Source organism: Cebidichthys violaceus, unplaced genomic scaffold (assembly GCF_023349555.1).
Source record: "Cebidichthys violaceus isolate CVI_PGR_0920_01 unplaced genomic scaffold, fCebVio1.0.p SCAF_98, whole genome shotgun sequence".
NCBI lineage: Eukaryota > Metazoa > Chordata > Actinopteri > Perciformes > Stichaeidae > Cebidichthys > Cebidichthys violaceus.
The window spans coordinates 262,267-282,697 of record NW_027176984.1 but is presented as its reverse complement, the minus strand read 5'-3'; the positions used below and the strand labels follow the sequence as shown (position 1 = coordinate 282,697).

Here is a 20,431-nt window from a genome sequence, read left to right as displayed (position 1 = left end):
AGGGCGTGGCTGATGAGAGTGGTGGAGGGCGTGGAGGGCGTGGCTGATGAGAGCGGTGGAGGGCGTGGAGGGCGTGGCTGATGAGAGCGGTGGAGGGCGTGGAGGGCGTGGCTGATGAGAGCAGTGGAGGGCGTGGAGGGCGTGGCTGATGAGAGCGGTGGAGGGCGTGGAGGGCGTGGCTGATGAGAGCAGTGGAGGGCGTGGAGGGCGTGGCTGATGAGAGCGGTGGAGGGCGTGGAGGGCGTGGCTGATGAGAGCGGTGGAGGGCGTGGAGGGCGTGGCTGATGAGAGCGGTGGAGGGCGTGGAGGGCGTGGCTGATGAGAGCGGTGGAGGGCGTGGAGGGCGTGGCTGATGAGAGCGGTGGAGGGCGTGGAGGGCGTGGCTGATGAGAGCGGTGGAGGGCGTGGAGGGCGTGGCTGATGAGAGCGGTGGAGGGCGTGGAGGGCGTGGCTGATGAGAGCGGTGGAGGGCGTGGAGGGCGTGGAGGGCGTGGCTGATGAGAGCGGGCAGAGAACCGGTTTCTGGAAAACAAGATAACATCACTGGAGCTCGGCAAAAAGCTCATAGCACCACTGAGCTTCAGATAACAGTGAATAGTAGTAGCAGTAGTCAGGCCACAGTGTCTCCACTGCACAGTGTGAAACAGTTAACATGAAGAACAACTTGATCCCACCAGAACCACCTCTGACCTGCTGGTGACCTGCTGGTGACTGCTGGCTCAGTCTGCGGTTGTGGATGATTCATCCTCTCATTTCAAAGAGCACCTGTGTTCTCTGGAGGCACCACACTAAAATAACATGTTGTGTATGTGTGGAGAACATTGTGTCACACACTCTGATTATCCACAGCGAACATGTGTCTCTGCTGTCATGAGATCAGATGAACGATGGGCAGCAGTCCCTGCAGTAATACTGTGTTCATGTCAGCCTCCAGCAGCCGTCCCTTCTCTGTCAGCTCCTCTGGGGCAGTAACGCTGCTCATCCTGATGAACCCCGAGACCTTCCCAGTCCAGATGACATTTATAGTCCCTGTCTCATGCTCTGGGTCTACACCTCTGAAGGGAGGCGTCCTGGAGGCTTTCTGATCAGATATCAGAACCACCTCAGCGTGCCCCTTTAATGTGAAGGAGTAGCAGTTCAACTCCGAGCTCCGTCACTCATGAACAAGACCCCAAGGTACTTGAACTCCCCCCCGACTCACTCCTAACACCGTTTCCTGACAGAGAACCCAACCAACAGAACCACACCATTCACAAAGAGCCCCAAACTGGACCTCCTGGACACCCTGTCCTTCAGGAGCAGCTAAGCGTCCTGCCCAAGGAAAGATGTTTGACAGCCCGGAGGAGCCGAGGTCCGAACCACCGATCGCTGGATCGGTGGACGACCCGCTCCACCCTGAAGATCATGTTTACGATCTGATGAGCAACTTCAGCAGCGAGACTGAAGTTGGAGTTGGAGTACGATGCGTGTGATCGGATTCAAACCAATGAAAACCATCGTCAGACGACAGACAGCCAGAGGCTTCCAGAGTGCATTTCAACCAAAGCATCCCGCCTCCTTCACTCTCTACACTAAACAGAAACCAGAACACTTCAGATACCTTAGTCATTAATCATTAACAATACAGTAATGCTAAATATAATAATTCATTGTATTTGTATAACTCAAAGGCAGTAATACAGTAATATTAATGAAAAGCATGGAAGGAAGTGTACATTTAAATTATGAAAATGAATATAGGTCAAACATGTCAGATGACTCAACAACAGTTGACAGAATGGCCTCGTGCCACAAGGCATCCTTTCTGCAGGACTTTTAAAATAAGTACGCCTGTGTGTCGCAGACTGAATCCTTATTCAATACATGCTCACCATGACGATTTGAGTCTCAGCATGGTGTTGTGTTTTTCTCAAATGTTCTTGTGTTTTGACCCTCTGGGCCACCATATGATATGTGTACTGTCAGCAGGGCCACACTCATCCTCCATGATGTGATGAGATGGAGGGAGTAGTGTGACCCCGACGTCATTCACGCACGGTCGACCATCCCACGGTTCTCTCTTGATCACACTACATCATGTGACGCTCAGGTGTGGTGTGGTTGGCTGGCAGGAGAAGGCCCGACGGAGGAGGAGGTCTCAGGTCACCTGAGCTCTGATAGCGTTCTTCCTGTCTTCATGTTATGCACATGATGATGAAGTTTTTTTGGCACCCATAAGGATGAAAGAGGCGTGACGCAAAGCAGAAATAATCCCAAACCATGGCAGGACGACAATTTGAATCACAAGTTGTAGTTATTTAGGTCATGTTCTTGGCTTGTTTCCTGTTTTATTTTGAAGTTCCCTGCCTCTTGTTTCCTGTGTGTGTTTGACTTCCTGTCTGTTCCCTTTTGTTTCTTCCACCAGTCAGCAGCCTGCCCTGTGTCTTGTTGTCTGATTAGTGTCTTGTGTACTCACAGCCCGCCCCCTGCTGGACCGAACCTTCTGGTGCCAACCGAGCCTTGTTGACCGGCCTCCAGAGTGGTCGTCATTCTCCAGCAGCGCTCTGCCCGGCTGGTCGTTCTCCAGATGTGCTCCTTTCATCTGGCCCAGACTGTGTTGCCGGTCTGGCAGACTCCTGCTCCTTGAGTTCCTGTCAGCGGTCCGGCTCACACACTGACGTGACACTCTCCCATGCTGCGCTGTGCCCATGACGATGCATGGCCATCTGTGTGTTCACTGACATAGTGTGCAGTCAGCTTGGCCTTCTCCGCCCTGGGAGGGCTGTAAACGCAGGTTGTGCTGGGACATCACCACTGATTACCAGAGATGGGTGGGAGGTGGTTGACATTGCTTATGGTCAGTGATGCACATTTTAAAGGATGATTGTTGTTGGTGAAGATGTGAGGGAGTGACTTGGATCGTGCCTGGTCGTGGTGTAGTTACTGTGGCCTTGGGAAGCGAGGCCACAGCTGAGGACGTCTGCTGGTAGACATCTCCACCTAAGGGACAGCGAGTGGTGCAGGTTGTCTTCCGGCACCGAGATGCTTCTCAGACGGGCAGACTGACCAGTAGACAGAAAAAGACGCTGCTGCATGGCTCCATGGTGGGGACGGAGAACTAGATATGCTTCATGTCTCACGTGTGGACACAAGAGGGCGCTACACATACCTGTTGTTTCCTTGCTGTGGTTGTTTAGGGCTGAGTACTGTAGATATGTGAGGGACCTCAAACCCTTCACCAGGATTAATGCTTTTCAACAAACAGAAACTGTATTTATATCACGTTATTGAACCTTTAGTGAAAACACGTTCATATCTCTGTGATACAAAAATGTATTCAATTTAATATACGACTTTTTAAAAAACAACTTATTCATTGTTCGGTCTTCCCTGATGAAAATGAAATATAATATTTGACATTGTCCACCCCAGCTCATCCCTGAGACATACTAAATACTGTGTGTATATATATATATGTGTATATATTATATATAATCTACACCTCAGACTTCACACACAACTCTCCTAACTGCCTAAAGCAAAAGTGTGACGACAGGGAACACAGAGAACTGAACCAGGCCTTCATAGGATGGTGCCAGAAGAACCGCCTCCAGACCAACTCTGGTAAAACCAAGGAGCTGGTGGTGGACTTCACTCTGCTCCGGTCCCAGGGAACATCCAGGGAACGGACATGGAGCTGGTGAGACCTTATAGTACCTGGGTGCTGACTTGAACAATAAACTGGACTGATCACACTCATTAGAAGAAAATACATGAATGAATTCTTTCAGTAACATAGAAGTACACATGATGACATAATGATAAATGATAGAAACACTGAACATATGAGATTACATGTAAAGAATATACCTGCATACTGTAAACACTCTTAGCTCAATATAAGGACAGAAATCATAACTCATCAAAGAGAAAGAAAGTTAAATGAGGATAAAACATATTCATAAAAAGACAATCACACTAAGATAGCACTTCCTTTATGGCTGTAGATCACAAGAGTCCTGCTTCATATTTGTCAGTTAGGCGTAAAAACCCAAATAAGTGTAAGTGTCAGCCAGACGCCTGAACCAGAGCGCTGCTGCTCTTCTTCGGGTCTCTGGAGGTAGAGGTGTGACAGCATCAAAGTTCATCTGCAGTACACAGAGTACACAGCTTTACTGTCTCAAGTATTTGTGTAATCTTCTACTTAATAGGGCGATTAATCTATTGTTGAACTAGAAGAAGAGACAGATCTGTTTGGGTGGATTCCTCAACACTAGTCTTTGTGACGTGTAACACGATTCACCCTGATGGTCTGCACCATCAGGGTGCAGACCATCAGGGTGCAGACCATCAGGGTGCAGACCATCATTAACTGGTCTGTGACAGTTAAATCAATGAGGAAGATAAACTAGGCTTAATGTTTAAAAAGAATGAACCAAACGGCTCTTTATTTTTCAATTCTCATTATTTATTGCCTCATGATCATGAACACACGCTCACTCTTCCATGTAGGAATGTTGAGTTCTTAAATGACACAAATATAACGAGTAAATACATGATGTATACAACTAATGCAAATGAACCAAAAACATCAAATAATAATAATAAGATCATAATAATATCAGATGAAACAATCAGCATTGAATACTTCTGTATCAATAACATAGATAATTAACAAAGACTCAGGTAAATATGACTAAATCTATGGTTTAAATACACTAACACTGCCACCTAGTGGTAGTATAGGTGAACACTTACTGTGCGTGTCCTTACAGGCTACTCTCTGCGTTCAATAACTCAACAGCTCAATACAATGGACACACAAATATCAGAGCCAACAGCAACAACTCTGTGAACACAAACATGACTTTGATAAATTATATCACGAACTGTATTACATCAAACAATGCACCGATTAATGGAAAAGGTGATTTTTGCTGTGTACATGGATACATGAATATTAAACAGCATGTAGTCAACTACTGACGCTAACACACAGATTTATTTATTAATTTATTTATTTCACTTTTATTTTGAAATATTCTTCTTTCCGGGTTAGCTGTTGTGCTCTGCGTCTCGTTTTAAAGGAAAAAAACAAAAAAAGGATTTGCAAAAACTAAATTCGGCTCCTTATTTGACTGTGGTTCTGTGGTTCTGTGGTTTTTCGTTTTTGAATTCAGACACCAAAAACGGAAATACGACGGCCCGTTTCCGTTTTCTGTTTTTGGTTTGAAACGAAAAACGAGATTACCATGGTAACAGTAAAACAGACCATCAAAACATACACGGACCGTGAAGGAGAGGTCAGGCTGCACAACCAGCTGTGCTCAGTAGACCACAACACCAAAAACACTCAAAATCAATCTATGCAATATACATATAAATACACCATGCAATACCACCAGTATTCTGTATATACCATAGTTTCTTAGTTAATATCCTTTACTGTTTATTACTTATTTATGATACTTTTTGATACATTGTGTTTTTTTTACTATGTATCTTGTGTGCACTGTCCACTATGCTGCTGAGATCCTGAACATTTCTCCACTGCGGGACTAATAAAGGATCATCTTATCTTATCTTATCTTATATTTATATATAATATATTTATATATATTTATTTGTAGTACTTCTGAACATACTCAAACACAAGAGGGCAACAGTGCTGCATCAGCCATATCACATGACATGAACCTGCAGTACAGTAGCTGAGAGAGGATCTACAGAATCTCTCCAGCTGGAAGGATTTTCAAACCCATAAACAACAACAAGTCAATCATTAGTGTGATGTGACGCGTCATGTCTGCTGGGGTGTTTGGTTTAGTAGATGTGTTTAATGGAGAGTCAAGCAATACTTTTAGTCAGTAAATATAACGTGGCTGCTTCGTATGTGTCAGGTGGTCATGACTCATTACTCATACATATAAGTTGGGGGTGGCATACAACATCCTCTGTCCTTGGACCCTTCCATCGGAAAAGAAAACTCCTAAAAAAGAAGTTTAATAGGAAAGAAGAAGGAAGAACCCTCAGGGAGCGCAACAGAGGAGGATCACTATCTCAGGATGGACAAAAACATATGATGACAGAGCAATAGCAGCAGAAGAGTCAATAATAGTAGAAAGATGAAATAAAAGATGACTGCTACTGAGAATAACAGCAGTGGATATAATAGAATGTTAATAAAAGCAGTAACAGTAATAGTAATAGAAATATGACCAATCATGATAATAGTAACAGTCAGGAAGGGTCCCGGCAGAAGGCATGACCACGGTCCAGATAAATAGAGAAGGAGAGAGAGAAGAGGAGAGAGGAGAGCTCACTGTATCATAGGAAGTCCTCCAGCAGTCTAGGTCTATAGCAGCATAGGGGCTGGTCGAAGGCAAACCTGAGCCAGCACTAACTATAAACCTGAACCAGCACTAACTATAAACCTGAACCACCCCTAACTATAAACCTGAACCAGCACTAACTATAAACCTGAGATAGCTCTAACTATAAACCTGAACCAGCACTAACGATAAACCTGAACCAGCCCTAACTATAAACCTGAACCAAGCTTAACTATAAACCTGAACCAGTCCTAACTATAAACCTGAGATAGCTCTAACTATAAACCTGAACCAGCACTAACTAAAAACCTGAACCAGCACTAACTATAAACCTGAACCAACCCTAACTATAAACCTGAACCAGCCCTAACTATAAACCTGAACCAGCACTAACTATAAACCTGAACCAGCCCTAACTATAAACCTGAACCAGCACTAACTATAAACCTGAACCAGCCCTAACTATAAACCTGAACCAATGCTAACTATAAACCTGAACCAACCCTAACTATAAACCTGAACCAGCCCTAACTATAAACCTGAACCAGCACTGACTATAAACCTGAACCAGCACTAACTATAAACCTGAGCCAACCCTAACTATAAACCTGAACCAGCCCTAACTATAAACCTGAACCAGCACTAAATATAAACCTGAACCAATGCTAACTATAAACCTGAACCAGCCCTAACTATAAACCTGAACCAGCACTAACTATAAACCTGAACCAGCCCTAACTATAAACCTGAACCAGCACTAACTATAAACCTGAACCAGCCCTAACTATAAACCTGAACCAACCCTAACTAATGATGCTCTTTTAAGTCTAAGGAGAAACTCCAAGGCACTCTGAGTCTGAGCCTTCAATATTACATGGCTGTCAGACAAGTACGTCACATTAAAGGCTCTTTATTGTACTCTGGACTTCAGAGTACATAGTGTTTCCCTCTTGATAGTAAAGAAACTCTGTTGATTTAATGAAGAGGGGTTATCCTGACCGCTGTGGCTTTTACTGGAAGCCAGACATGAACTCTTTATTCTTGGTAGCAACCTGAACACAGTATGTTACTGAACAGAAAGCATGTCACAACGTGTCCCTGTTTACCTACTGTATGGTGTTCCAACCCTGTCAGCTGTTTGAGGGCATTGCCCTGCTGATCACTTGGCTTTTTTACATTTACAAGCTGATGACAAGCAACCAAATGCACTGTTAGTTTGTGTCTCTGTGAGGCTGGACTGTCTCTTTGAGTGGAGGTGAACTGAGTTGACCTGGGGCACTGCAGGTGTCTGAGGTAGAGGAAGAAGGACAGGTGGGTGATGCTGGATCCACCATGACACAATGGTCCTGTGGGGAGGCACATATCGCTGCCACTGAGGCTGTAATTTAATTGGGGAGTCGGATCAGTGCTTGCTCAGGCAGCAGCTTGTTAACGCATTAGCAGCACTGGGAAGTAATGACAACAGTGATTTCACCGGTTCATTTACTGATATTAACAGAGCCCTAGAGGGCCCTTCATCACATGTTCTACACAGTAAGAGCACGATAGAAGGCCCTTCATCACATGTTCTACACAGTAAGAGCACGATAGAAGGCCCTTCATCACATGTTCTACACAGTAAGAGCACGATAGAAGGCCCTTCATCACGTGTTCTACACAGTAAGAGCACGATAGAAGGCCCTTCATCACGTGTTCTACACAGTAAGAGCACAATAGAAGGCCCTTCATCACGTGTTCTACACAGTAAGAGCACGATAGAAGGCCCTTCATCACGTGTTCTACACAGTAAGAGCACGATAGAAGGCCCTTCATCACGTGTTCTACACAGTAAGAGCACGATAGAAGGCCCTTCATCACGTGTTCTACACAGTAAGAGCACGATAGAAGGCCCTTCATCACGTGTTCTACACAGTAAGAGCACGATAGAAGGCCCTTCATCACGTGTTCTACATGTTAAGAGCACGATAGAAGGCCCTTCATCACATGTTCTACACAGTAAGAGCACAATAGAAGGCCCTTCATCACGTGTTCTACATGTTAAGAGCACGATAGAAGGCCCTTCATCACATGTTCTACACAGTAAGAGCACGATAGAAGGCCCTTCATCACATGTTCTACACAGTAAGAGCACGATAGAAGGCCCTTCATCACGTGTTCTACACAGTAAGAGCACGATAGAAGGCCCTTCATCACGTGTTCTACATGTTAAGAGCACGATAGAAGGCCCTTCATCACGTGTTCTACACAGTAAGAGCACGATAGAAGGCCCTTCATCACATGTTCTACACAGTAAGAGCACGATAGAAGGCCCTTCATCACATGTTCTACACAGTAAGAGCACGATAGAAGGCCCTTCATCACATGTTCTACACAGTAAGAGCACGATAGAAGGCCCTTCATCACGTGTTCTACACAGTAAGAGCACGATAGAAGGCCCTTCATCACGTGTTCTACACAGTAAGAGCACGATAGAAGGCCCTTCATCACGTGTTCTACACAGTAAGAGCACGATAGAAGGCCCTTCATCACGTGTTCTACACAGTAAGAGCACGATAGAAGGCCCTTCATCACGTGTTCTACACAGTAAGAGCACGATAGAAGGCCCTTCATCACGTGTTCTACATGTTAAGAGCACGATAGAAGGCCCTTCATCACATGTTCTACACAGTAAGAGCACAATAGAAGGCCCTTCATCACGTGTTCTACATGTTAAGAGCACGATAGAAGGCCCTTCATCACATGTTCTACACAGTAAGAGCACGATAGAAGGCCCTTCATCACATGTTCTACACAGTAAGAGCACGATAGAAGGCCCTTCATCACGTGTTCTACACAGTAAGAGCACGATAGAAGGCCCTTCATCACGTGTTCTACATGTTAAGAGCACGATAGAAGGCCCTTCATCACATGTTCTACACAGTAAGAGCACGATAGAAGGCCCTTCATCACATGTTCTACACAGTAAGAGCACGATAGAAGGCCCTTCATCACGTGTTCTACATGTTAAGAGCACGATAGAAGGCCCTTCATCACATGTTCTACACAGTAAGAGCACAATAGAAGGCCCTTCATCACGTGTTCTACATGTTAAGAGCACGATAGAAGGCCCTTCATCACATGTTCTACACAGTAAGAGCACGATAGAAGGCCCTTCATCACGTGTTCTACACAGTAAGAGCACGATAGAAGGCCCTTCATCACATGTTCTACACAGTAAGAGCACGATAGAAGGCCCTTCATCACATGTTCTACACAGTAAGAGCACGATAGAAGGCCCTTCATCACGTGTTCTACATGTTAAGAGCACGATAGAAGGCCCTTCATCACATGTTCTACACAGTAAGAGCACAATAGAAGGCCCTTCATCACGTGTTCTACATGTTAAGAGCACGATAGAAGGCCCTTCATCACATGTTCTACACAGTAAGAGCACAATAGAAGGCCCTTCATCACGTGTTCTACATGTTAAGAGCACGATAGAAGGCCCTTCATCACGTGTTCTACACAGTAAGAGCACGATAGAAGGCCCTTCATCACGTGTTCTACATGTTAAGAGCACGATAGAAGGCCCTTCATCACGTGTTCTACATGTTAAGAGCACGATAGAAGGCCCTTCATCACATGTTCTACACAGTAAGAGCACGATAGAAGGCCCTTCATCACATTTTTTGCTGGAAGGGTACCCTAGAGGGCTTTTTTCTAAAGAATGAAAGGAAAGAATGGTACAGCTACACAAGTCGTTATTTGATTTGCTGTTCTATTAGAACAACCAAGAAACAATTTAGTGAGCAGTGCAGCCTGGGAGACACTGGAGACAACAAGCTGCATCCTCAGCAGCTCAGCAATTATGAATGCTCATGGGGCCAGTATTATATAAGGATGACCTCCAGTGTCATGAAGTGAGCGCTGCAGCCTGGAGACCAGCTTACAACAGATCTGATCCCTGCAGACACAGCATTCATCACAAATGTGACCAAATGTCTGACTTGTACTTTTCATTGTAGTTCAAAGACTAACTTAGCACTGAATCCATGTTTTGTTTAGGATGCATGTCCAATCATTTCATTATTTATTGATGCTGGTCCCAGTCTGTAGTTATTTTTACTCCTCTTTGTGACGTATCTTAGACACAACATGGGACCACTACCACCATTACACCCCGACATGTGAGAGCAATGCAGCAATCAGAAGCGGAGCTGTGTGTCAGGGTTCCAATGCATTTCTGAATTTGTGAAGGGGGGGTGTTCAAGCTAAAACAGGGTGCTAAGTTGCTCTAAGAACCCGAACAGTATGACTGAAAACGAATGCTACCAATTCAAAATAGATTGTATGCATTATACTGTAGTAATAATAATACAAAACCTAATAAGCATTCTGAAACTATGTCCCATGGTTTACAACAATAGAGCATATTTGAACCATTTCAACAGTGAATACATTTGATCATTTCTGATATTTTGCATTTCTCTTGGTCCTGCATAGTGACTAGCTTAAATCTGGCCAGAGTTTCCAATGTACACTGTCAGTTAAAGATACTTGCAGCGCCGTTAACATCAGTGTGAATTGTGATCCATCACTTCTTCTCTGCTCACTAAAGCGTATCAACAGATTAACTCTAATCTCATTTACAGCAGCTGATCTGGCTCTGCCGTGGGGTGCAGTCCCTGTGTACGCTGTGTTTGGTAGAATAAGGAGAGCGTTGTGAATTGTATTGATAGTGAGCGGTGTCTTTATTGGTTGGACCAAAAGGGAGACGTTCTCCAGGTTGAACTCGTGGAACAACAATGGTAATCTCTTTTCTCAGAACTTTTCTGGAATAATGAAGCAACATGTTCAGTTGGTGCATTAAATACTCCGGTAATAATTCACATACATTTCCAGGGATCTATTAGCAGAAATGGAATATTATATTTATAACTATGTTTTCATTAGCAGTAAAATAAACTAATAATGTGTTTTTGAGCCCTTCATATCCACATTTCCTCTTGGAAAGGGAGCAGTGAGCGAGAGGCCACCAACTCCTTCACAAAGTCCCTTTAAGGTTGACATTCAGCTTTGTTATGACACCACGGAGAAAATGTAGACCTCTAACAGATCAGTCATTTTATTCCATAGAAGCAAGGTGCAGAGCAACATAAAAACACTGTCACTATGTATGAGAGCAGAACACAAGGAGGTGGCGATCGCTGAGCGTTTCACTTTCAATGTAATTTGGATCTTTAGGTCAAAGATTATTTCGTGATGTGACTTAAAGTATTTGTGAAGGAACATCAGACTCATTCACATGTGGCTCTGATGGGCAGAGGGAGGTGGAGCTTTCGGGACACGTTGCTGCATCTTGTTGGTAGAGTCGTCTGTTGAATCATCTGAACTTAACTTATCTTAACCCCGTCCTCGGGTTAGGGCTCATCTTTTCACATCGTTTTGTAGCTGCAGGCTCATCATGGATCTTTTTCTTCAACCGTTACGTGACCTACACACTTCTATCTATGTTCACTACAGATGTTCTGGTAGTCATAGAGCACATGTGTGGCAATGGATTCAAGGTTGATTCAGTTGTACAGATTTCACTGATCTCTGATTGTGTTTCATCCAAGTGACACTCTTTAATATCTACAATAGATAGAACAAATATTTCTTACGACATGATGGCAGCTCCACTATTATATTATTATTATATTAGATTATTTTATTATTTTATTATATTATTATATTATTATATTATATTATTATGTTATATTATTATATTAGCCAGATAGATTATTATATTATATTATATTATTTTATTATATTATTATATTATTATGTTATTATATTATATTATTATATTATATTATATTAGATTATTATATTATATATTATTATATTATATTATATTCTTTTATTATATTATTATATTATATTATATTATATAAGATGTACACTGGTAGACAACCACTGAAGGAGTTCAGTGATGTAAGCACACTCCAGGGCTCTACACACACACACACTAGAGGAGATGAGCAGCAGTGACCTGTGGTGTACTCTGTGTTTGCTGAGATTAGACGGTCCTGCTGCAGTCTGCTGCCTCACACACTAAGAGGATTCACTCAGACTGGAAGGGATATAAATAAAGAGGTGGCTATCTGCTCACTGATGTCTGTAACAGAAGACATGATTCTTCTTCTTCATCAGATACGGATATCATGGAGTGACACCAGAACACAGTGTCAAAGAGAACGTCCCTTCTGGTTACGACTCATATTAGAATGTGATTGAGATGAAAGAAGCTCAGAAACCAAAGAGCAACATGTATGATATCCAATATCCAGTGTCTGGAACAGCTTCCGGTTCTGTGTCATGAAGATCAGTTTCCTTCTGTCAAGTCATGAAGACAGAGAAAATGATTCTTTCCTCCTCCTCCTCCTCCTCCTCCTCCTCCTCCTCTTCTTCCTCCTCCTCCTCCTCCTCTCCCTTCATCCTCTGAGCTCGTGCAGAGTGTGTAGACAGAAGCAGCTGTGCTCCTGTGACTTGTGTCAGGAGACATATTTATGTCTCTGAGCCTCAGTGTTGATGTGAAGGAGGAAGAAGCAACCAGGAACAACATGGGATTCATTCAGAGCTCACCCTGACTTTTCTTCACCATCATCATCATCATCATCTTCATCCCTCACATTCAGGTAAACACAGTAGAGAGTGGTTGTTTATAATGTTACTGTGTGACTAGAGAGAGAAGTCCTGAGCTTAACGAGTCACAGCGGGTTGAACATCTACTTTTAGCGGATGTAATCTGTCAGAGGAGGATTTGAGTTACCATGCTGAGCTAATGGGACTAAACCCAAACAGAAGCTGCTTCACCGCGTCCAGTCTGCTGCTCTTCCTCTTCACTGGTGTGAATGTGAAGTGAACCGGACCTGTCTGTCAAAGACAACGACTAAAGACTAGAAGATCAACTTTACGGCGCTGACAGATCCGAAGTGTGAGAGCAGCAGTCCTCTGTGGACGCACACAGCCTGAACAGCCTACATGTGTCAGCTCTCACACACACTATGAATACACACAGCTAGGACTCATGTAAGATATGAACTGACATAGTGAGCCTTTTCATACACTTCACTAGTTAATGACCCAGTTCTGCACATTATCACTGCAACCTGAAGAGGGTTCTGCTGTTAAAGCTTCTTACCGAGTACGCCTAATGAAGTAAAGTATGAGTATTACAAGTCTCAACTGACTCTGGCCCAAAGTTAATGTTGTTCATCTCCTTTAACCCTAAACATCTCGAGTCATATCTACTCTCACATTCTGCATGGACTTTGTTTTAGCTCTGAACATTGTTTGCATTGTTTCATAACATATCAAATCATTACATTTCATAACATGAGTTTTTAATAGTAAAAACGAGACTGTTGAATTCCTAAATGTCTTATAGGTTGACCTCCACTCAATACGACATGAGAGGAAGTAGAAGTGAGCAATAAATGATGTACAAAGCAAATTTAGATTATTAATCTGATGCTCAGAATATAGTAGAATATATATAGAATATAGTAATATAGTATATATACATGTAGCTTAAAGTTATTCAGTTACATCTTTCATGTACAGCTACTCTCAACTAAGGACTGACATGAGCAAACACGTGTGGAGCTGCTGTAGACTGCTGGTCTTCTGTTGGATGCTGTGATGATAAACATGGTCCCTTCTGTTGACCCGGTTTACCCAGAGTCCCTATCACCACCTCCTGGCTGCTCTGGTGCTCCATTTAACCGCAGAAACACTTGTTTTGTTTTGTTTTCTGAGCAAGTTTTCCCTTTCGTGACTATTTAACGAGACTCTTTTCAGTCTCTAATGATCCAGGAGTCATGTGCAGAATTCATAGAAGAGCTCCTGAGTCTCTGCCTCTTCACACCCTGAGGGCTCCTGACAGCATGCTGACATGGACACCAGTGAAGCTTATACACCACCGAATCACACTCCCATTCCTCAACAGCCAACGTGTTCTCTTTTGGAACCCATAATTCAAAACACTCTCTAGAGATAAGACAAATGACTTGAGACAAAAGAAAGCCTTCTGAGAGTCTACTTATTGTTCCTCCTAATAATCCAACCACGGACCCAAACTCTCTGCTGTGAGCTCATCTAACTGTCCTGCTGACGGGGACACCAGGAGTCTCCCTAACTCTATGTGCTGACACTTCAGAGGCACCGGCTTGTTCACAGAGAAAGCCTCCGTTCATGCAGCTTTGACACAGCCTACCCACTGAATGTCCCTTTAGTTCAACAGTGATCTACAGATGGTGCTATGCTCATATGTTCCTACCATGTGTTCCTGTGTGTCTTTCCAAGGCTGTCCCACATGATGCACTTTGGGAGGACCAGTGTTGGTCCTGCAGAGTCCAGCCTCAGCAGCCAGCGGACAGAGGACACCATGAGGACCAGTGCTGGTCCTGCAGAGTCCAGCCTCAGCAGCCAGCGGACAGAGGACACCATGAGGAGCAGCAGCAGGTGAGCTGTACACCTCCATCCAGTCTAGGAGGAGCTCACTGCTGGAGGATCTGACTTTTTGTTTTTCAGTCCATACTCACACACAAAACATAAGGTTTCACACCCAGCCTGTTCCTGCGCTCACCAAACAGATTTAGCTGTAAGTGAATAACAGCTTCATTGTATTGATGGCTGAACATGGGCTGTGTTCAATTGTTTCACATGGATACAAACTGCTCTACATCAACATCGACTCCTCTGTCCAAAGCGATGTCGATGAAGAGCATATTAATGCACTCTATTAAATACCCTGAGTCTGATAAAGTGATTCCCATCATCTGCATAATGTATTGCTTTTCCACCGTACATCTACTGGTAATTGTTTTAGCTTTACCTGCATCGACTAGAACAAAGGGTAAGGTCATGTAGAGGGAACAAAGCCTTCAAACCAGAGGAGCTCCTCCCTCAATGGGCAGGGGAGCAGGAGATGATCGACTCTGAGAGTCACGTCTCATCAGTCCCAGCGTCCAATGAGAAGAGAGAACTGAGAGGGGGGAGGGGTCTGTGTGTGTGTGTGTAAGTGGGCGTGTCAATGTCGGTCTGGTTTGTGTGTTGGTCCCGCTATAGACTGACCTGTTGTTATATATAACAACAGGTCAGTTGTTATATATAATAATATATTATTATATATAATATATATTTATTTCTATAATCTTCCACATCTTTATGAATGTGACTGTTCATAACTTGTTTCATTTGTTAGTCCAGGTGTAGTGCAGCAGCGGGCAGCAGTGTGGTGGTCCAGTGGTCCAGAGGTCCAGTGGTGTTATGACTCTGCTGTGTTGTTGCTGGATGATCGTCATGCTGATGTTAGACTTGCTAAATGTCCGGGTCACAAATACATGTAACTCTTTGTCTTCCAGTGGTCGCTGGGCCCTGGCTGCTCAAAACATGAACAACTGCAACAACAATGATGGGTAAGATGACGTATCACATTTACATAGAGGCAGTGTTCCTTCTGCTCCACCACATTTAAACACTACGTAGAGAGATCACAGCAAATTCAGTGGCATGAAATCAGACTTTCTTGTGACATCAAAGTGTTCATTTGTGACTTTCCAGGAGTGGGCCAACAATGACACATGAGGTTATGCCAGTGGTTGATCAGATATGGAAACCACTTCTACTACTCTTTGCTCTGGTATGACCTGAGCAGGACTGTAAACACCTGGGTACCAGGGTCCACCTCACTGTGTCCCTCTCAGTGGGGATACATGCTCTTCATTAGTCTATAAGGGTCTGTCCCACAGTGAACCGCTGCTGATTCCTAGTGTTCAGGTCAAAAGGGGACGACAGGAACGAGTCGTCTCTCTTCTGTCCAAAGCTTTGATTAAACTACAGGCTAACCCATCCCCCACACATCAGACCCCTGCTGACCACACAGCCGATCTCAGTTTAAGACTATTGGTGCTGCTCCTGGTGACATCACCTGCAGTAGACAGTAGGGTCACAGCGCCCCCCCCAGGCTCTCTCAGGCTATTGAATGGGGTAGGATCCAAATATGTATGTCACCTGCCTCTGTTTCTGGACATTTACAGCAAAAAAGATGGCAAGACAGAGGAACCCAAAAAGGATGAGAAGAAAGACGACAAAAAGGATGAGAAGAAAGACGACAAGAAAGACGACAAAAAGGATGAGAAGAAAGACGACAAAAAGGACGACAAGAAAGACGACAAAAAAGATGTTAAAAAAGAAGAACCGTGAGTACCACATACTAGTTTCTACGGCTGCAACTTTCCATCAAACAGGACTTTTGGACAACTTGTTGGTGGTTTTACACACACTTGCTCATAATTCTGACAGATTTGGTATCTTTGGGAACTTTAAAATCTCTACTGTAATGTAAAATGATTTGAACGTTTGTCCTCATGACATGAGTAATGTTTAGTGTCATACTTTTAGAAACAGCTGTAACAATATTATTTTATTTCAAGAACAATTCTGTTTCAAACATGGAGTTAGTATGATACGCAGTGGGAACACTGACAGTAACAGCACCAGCTGGAGTAACGATAGAAAGTCATTCTCTCAGCTGTACTTGACCTAACATCTTTAAATACACAATACTGAAAGTCGACGTTCCTAATATGATTAAGGTAAAAATAAAGGTCCTAATCTGTGAAAGTCTCTTTGGAAAAACAGTTGATTGTAACCCTTGTCTAAACTTGGTCCTGACTCATGTGTAGACAATACTTTCCGGTACAAGTAGGGCTGGACAAATTGATACCAATACAATACTAGAACCTCGGTACCGATATCAACAACCTTTGTCAGTAACTCTTTTTGCTGAGTATTCACTAAAACATCCCTTTCCTCATTCAGAAAGGAGGTGTGGATCATGGACCCTGCCACAGATATGTACTACTACTGGCTGTGCACAATATCCATCCCAGTGTTCTACAACCTGATCTTCCTGGTGGCCAGGTCTGACTTCATGACATTGTGTCTTTCCTCTGTACCTGACTGTTGTTTCCCAGGTCTTTGTCATGGTTGTGCTTCCCTGTAGGTCTTGTTTTAATGAGCTGCAGTCTGGAAATATAATGCTGCTGATGGCTTTGGACTACACCTCAGATGCCCTCTACTGTATTGACACCTTTGTGAGAGCCAGGACAGGTCAGTGACAGGAACTCTGCTGAATGTGTGAACATTAAAGGAAACTTGGGTTATAAGATCATGCTAATAATATTACTGATTCTAATGTGTCAACAGGTTTTCTGGAGCAAGGTCTTCTTGTTAGGGATGAAAAGATCCTGAAAGAAAAGTACTTCAAGACACGGCAGTTCAGATTCGACATCATATCATTGATTCCCACAGATATTGTATTCCTCAAAATTGGAATCAACAACCCAGAGTGGAGGTTCAACCGTCTCTTTAGGTTAGGCCGACTCTTTGAGTTCTTTGACCGGACGGAAACTCGAACAAATTTCCCCAACATCTTCCGAATTGCTAATCTTGTCCTTTACATCATCATCATTATCCACTGGAATGGTTGCCTCTACTTTGCCATCTCCAAGGTGCTGGGCTTTGGCTCAGACACCTGGGTATATCCCAGTGTAAAGAATCCAGAGTTTGCTCGCCTGGCCAGGCAGTACATCTACTGCTTTTACTGGTCCACTCTCACCCTGACCACTATTGGTGAGACACCACCCCCAGTCCGAGATATTGAATACTTCTTTGTGGTAGTCGATTTCCTCACTGGGGTTCTAATCTTTGCTACAATTGTAGGCAATGTTGGCGCCATGATTTCCAACATGAATGCTGCACGAGTAGAGTTCCAGGCTAAGATTGACTCTATAAAGCAATACATGCAATTTCGGAAGGTCACGAAAGATCTGGAGGTAAGAGTGGTGAAGTGGTTTGACTATCTGTGGACAGAAGAGAAAACCTGTGATGAGAAGCTGGTGCTGAAGAACCTGCCAGACAAGCTCAAGGCTGAGATAGCCATCAACGTACATCTGGAGACACTAAGAAAAGTGCGCATCTTTCAAGACTGTGAAGCAGGTTTGCTTGTTGAGTTGGTCCTGAAACTTCAGCCTCAAGTGTTCAGTCCTGGCGACTACATCTGTAAGAAGGGGGACATTGGCAGGGAGATGTATATCATCAAAGGAGGAAAGCTGGCTGTAGTAGCAGATGATGGGGTTACCCAGTTTGTGGTCCTCAGTGATGGGGCATACTTCGGAGAAATCAGCATCCTCGGTATCAAGGGCAGTAAGGCAGGAAACCGAAGGACAGCCAACATCCGAAGTGTGGGCTACTCTGATCTGTTTGCCCTGTCCAAAGACGACCTGATGGAGGCTCTCATTGAGTACCCGGATGCTAAGAATATGCTGGAGGAAAAGGGAAAGGCCATCCTGATGAAAGATAATCTCATAGATGAATCACTGGTCGCTGCTACCGACGCCAAAGACTTGGAGAATAAAGTCAATCAGGTCGAATCCAGTTTGGACGTCATGACGGCCAAATTTCGAAAGTTGACAGCCCAGTATGAATCTTCTCAGCGTAAACTCAAACAACGGCTCAGTAACATGTCAAACGAGGTTCAAACCCTCAGAGTAGACAATGAGTAGAACTGGGCGTGGTCTACTGACGGACTCTTTGTTCACACCAAATGGACAGTGGCTGGCTCCTATACACTATATGAGCAAATAGAGAGTTGACCTTTCTCATTAACACAGAGCTATTCAGATGGCTGGTAGCGCAATACTTTAGAAATACCAACTGAATTCTGTTCCGACTGAATATCCACAAACTCTCTGCTACCACAATAGGGTATAGAATACTTGGTCAGATTCTCTTAGAGTCTTGTTTATGTCCTTTAAATAGGTGTTCTCTGATCATGTACTTTATTTGGGACTTATATATTCAGCAAAGTCCCATAACAGCTTTTTGTGTAACGTACAAAAAGTAACAAAAAGCAAGGTACCATTCTGGTCTCAGAACTATTGTTTTGTCGTATTTGCATCTGTCATGAAGTAACTGAACGATGCCCAGCACTAGCAATGCATTTGAGTGAGCAATTAATCAATGCTACATGTGTACTTAAAGCAATCCGCAACATTACTGTCACTTTTCTTAGATCTTCAGTGAAATGCATTTTCTCCAGCATGGTTGAAGAATACTATCCTTCTTCAATTTCCCTTTTGATATTTGTAGCATGATTTTCAAAGCAACACTGTGACCAGAAGTACTGTTTCCTGGGTCTGTTTTTCAAGAACCATTTTAAATAAACTGATTTCAAATCAGTCTGTGTTTATTTCCATGAAGGCAGAACAGACCAACAGAGAGGACAATGTAAGTAAACATTATGGGCATATTAGTACAGGGAAACATTGGTCATATGATCACATAGTAGTGTGTGGCTGGTCAGTTTGCCTATTTGTCTTCAGACCCTGTTGGTCTAAACGTTACATCATGACATCTCCAGGAGCTTCCAAAATTCAGTGAGGACTACCAGGGTTCCAAGAGACTGTTTTCAGTGTTGATCCACCACACACACCATATACATATACAGTGCTGTGAAAAAGTATTTGCCCTTCCTGGTTTCTTATTTTTTTGCATATTTGTAACACTTAAATGTTTCAGACCATCAAACAAATTTTAATATTAGACAAAGATAACCCGAGTAAATACAAAATGCAGTTTTCAAATGATGATTTCTTTTATTAAGGGACAAAAGCTATCCAAACCTACTTGACCCTATGTGAAAAAGTAATTGCCACCCCTTGATAAATCATGAATGAACTGTGATTTTTTTGGAAAGCTGAGTTTAATTTCACTATCCACACCCAGGCCTGATTACTGCCAGACCTGTTGAATCAAGAAATCACTTAAATAGAACCCGTCTGACAAAGTGAAGTCGGCTAAAAGATCTCAAAAAGCAACACATCATGCCTCCATCTAAAGAAATTCAAGAACAGATGAGAAACAAAGTAACTGACATGAATCAGTCTGGAAAGACCCCAGAACAACATCTGAAGAACTTCAGGCCTCAGTCTCCTCAGTTAAGGTCAGTGTTCATGATTCAACAATAAGAAACAGACTGGGCACAAATAGCATCCATGGGACAGTTCCAAGGCGAAAGCCACTGCTGAGCA

General features: G+C 43.4%; 1 protein-coding gene across 1 annotated transcript; it reads left to right on the top strand.

Moving 5' to 3' along the window:
- Positions 1-1,325: 1,325 nt before the first annotated feature.
- On the top strand, positions 1,326-19,540 carry LOC137868125 (cyclic nucleotide-gated channel alpha-3-like). Its single transcript, XM_068704669.1, has 11 exons — positions 1,326-1,457; positions 2,090-2,141; positions 2,458-2,639; positions 3,519-3,679; positions 4,304-4,354; positions 14,640-14,798; positions 15,701-15,754; positions 16,376-16,537; positions 17,160-17,261; positions 17,344-17,450; positions 17,547-19,540. Exons 1-11 carry the CDS (start codon positions 1,326-1,328, stop codon positions 18,902-18,904), a joined length of 2,520 nt encoding a protein of 839 aa, XP_068560770.1. The 3' UTR covers positions 18,905-19,540.
- Positions 19,541-20,431: the final 891 nt, after the last annotated feature.

Excerpts from the sequence above, each read along its gene's own strand:
- LOC137868125 (XM_068704669.1), top strand. The coding sequence starts at position 1,326 with ATGTTTGACAGCCCGGAGGAGCCGAGGTCCGAACCACCGATCGCTGGA. Across the intron at positions 15,755-16,375 it reads AACTGCAACAACAATGATGG|CAAAAAAGATGGCAAGACAG; the intron begins GTAAGATGACGT and ends GGACATTTACAG. Across the intron at positions 17,262-17,343 it reads CTGATCTTCCTGGTGGCCAG|GTCTTGTTTTAATGAGCTGC; the intron begins GTCTGACTTCAT and ends GCTTCCCTGTAG.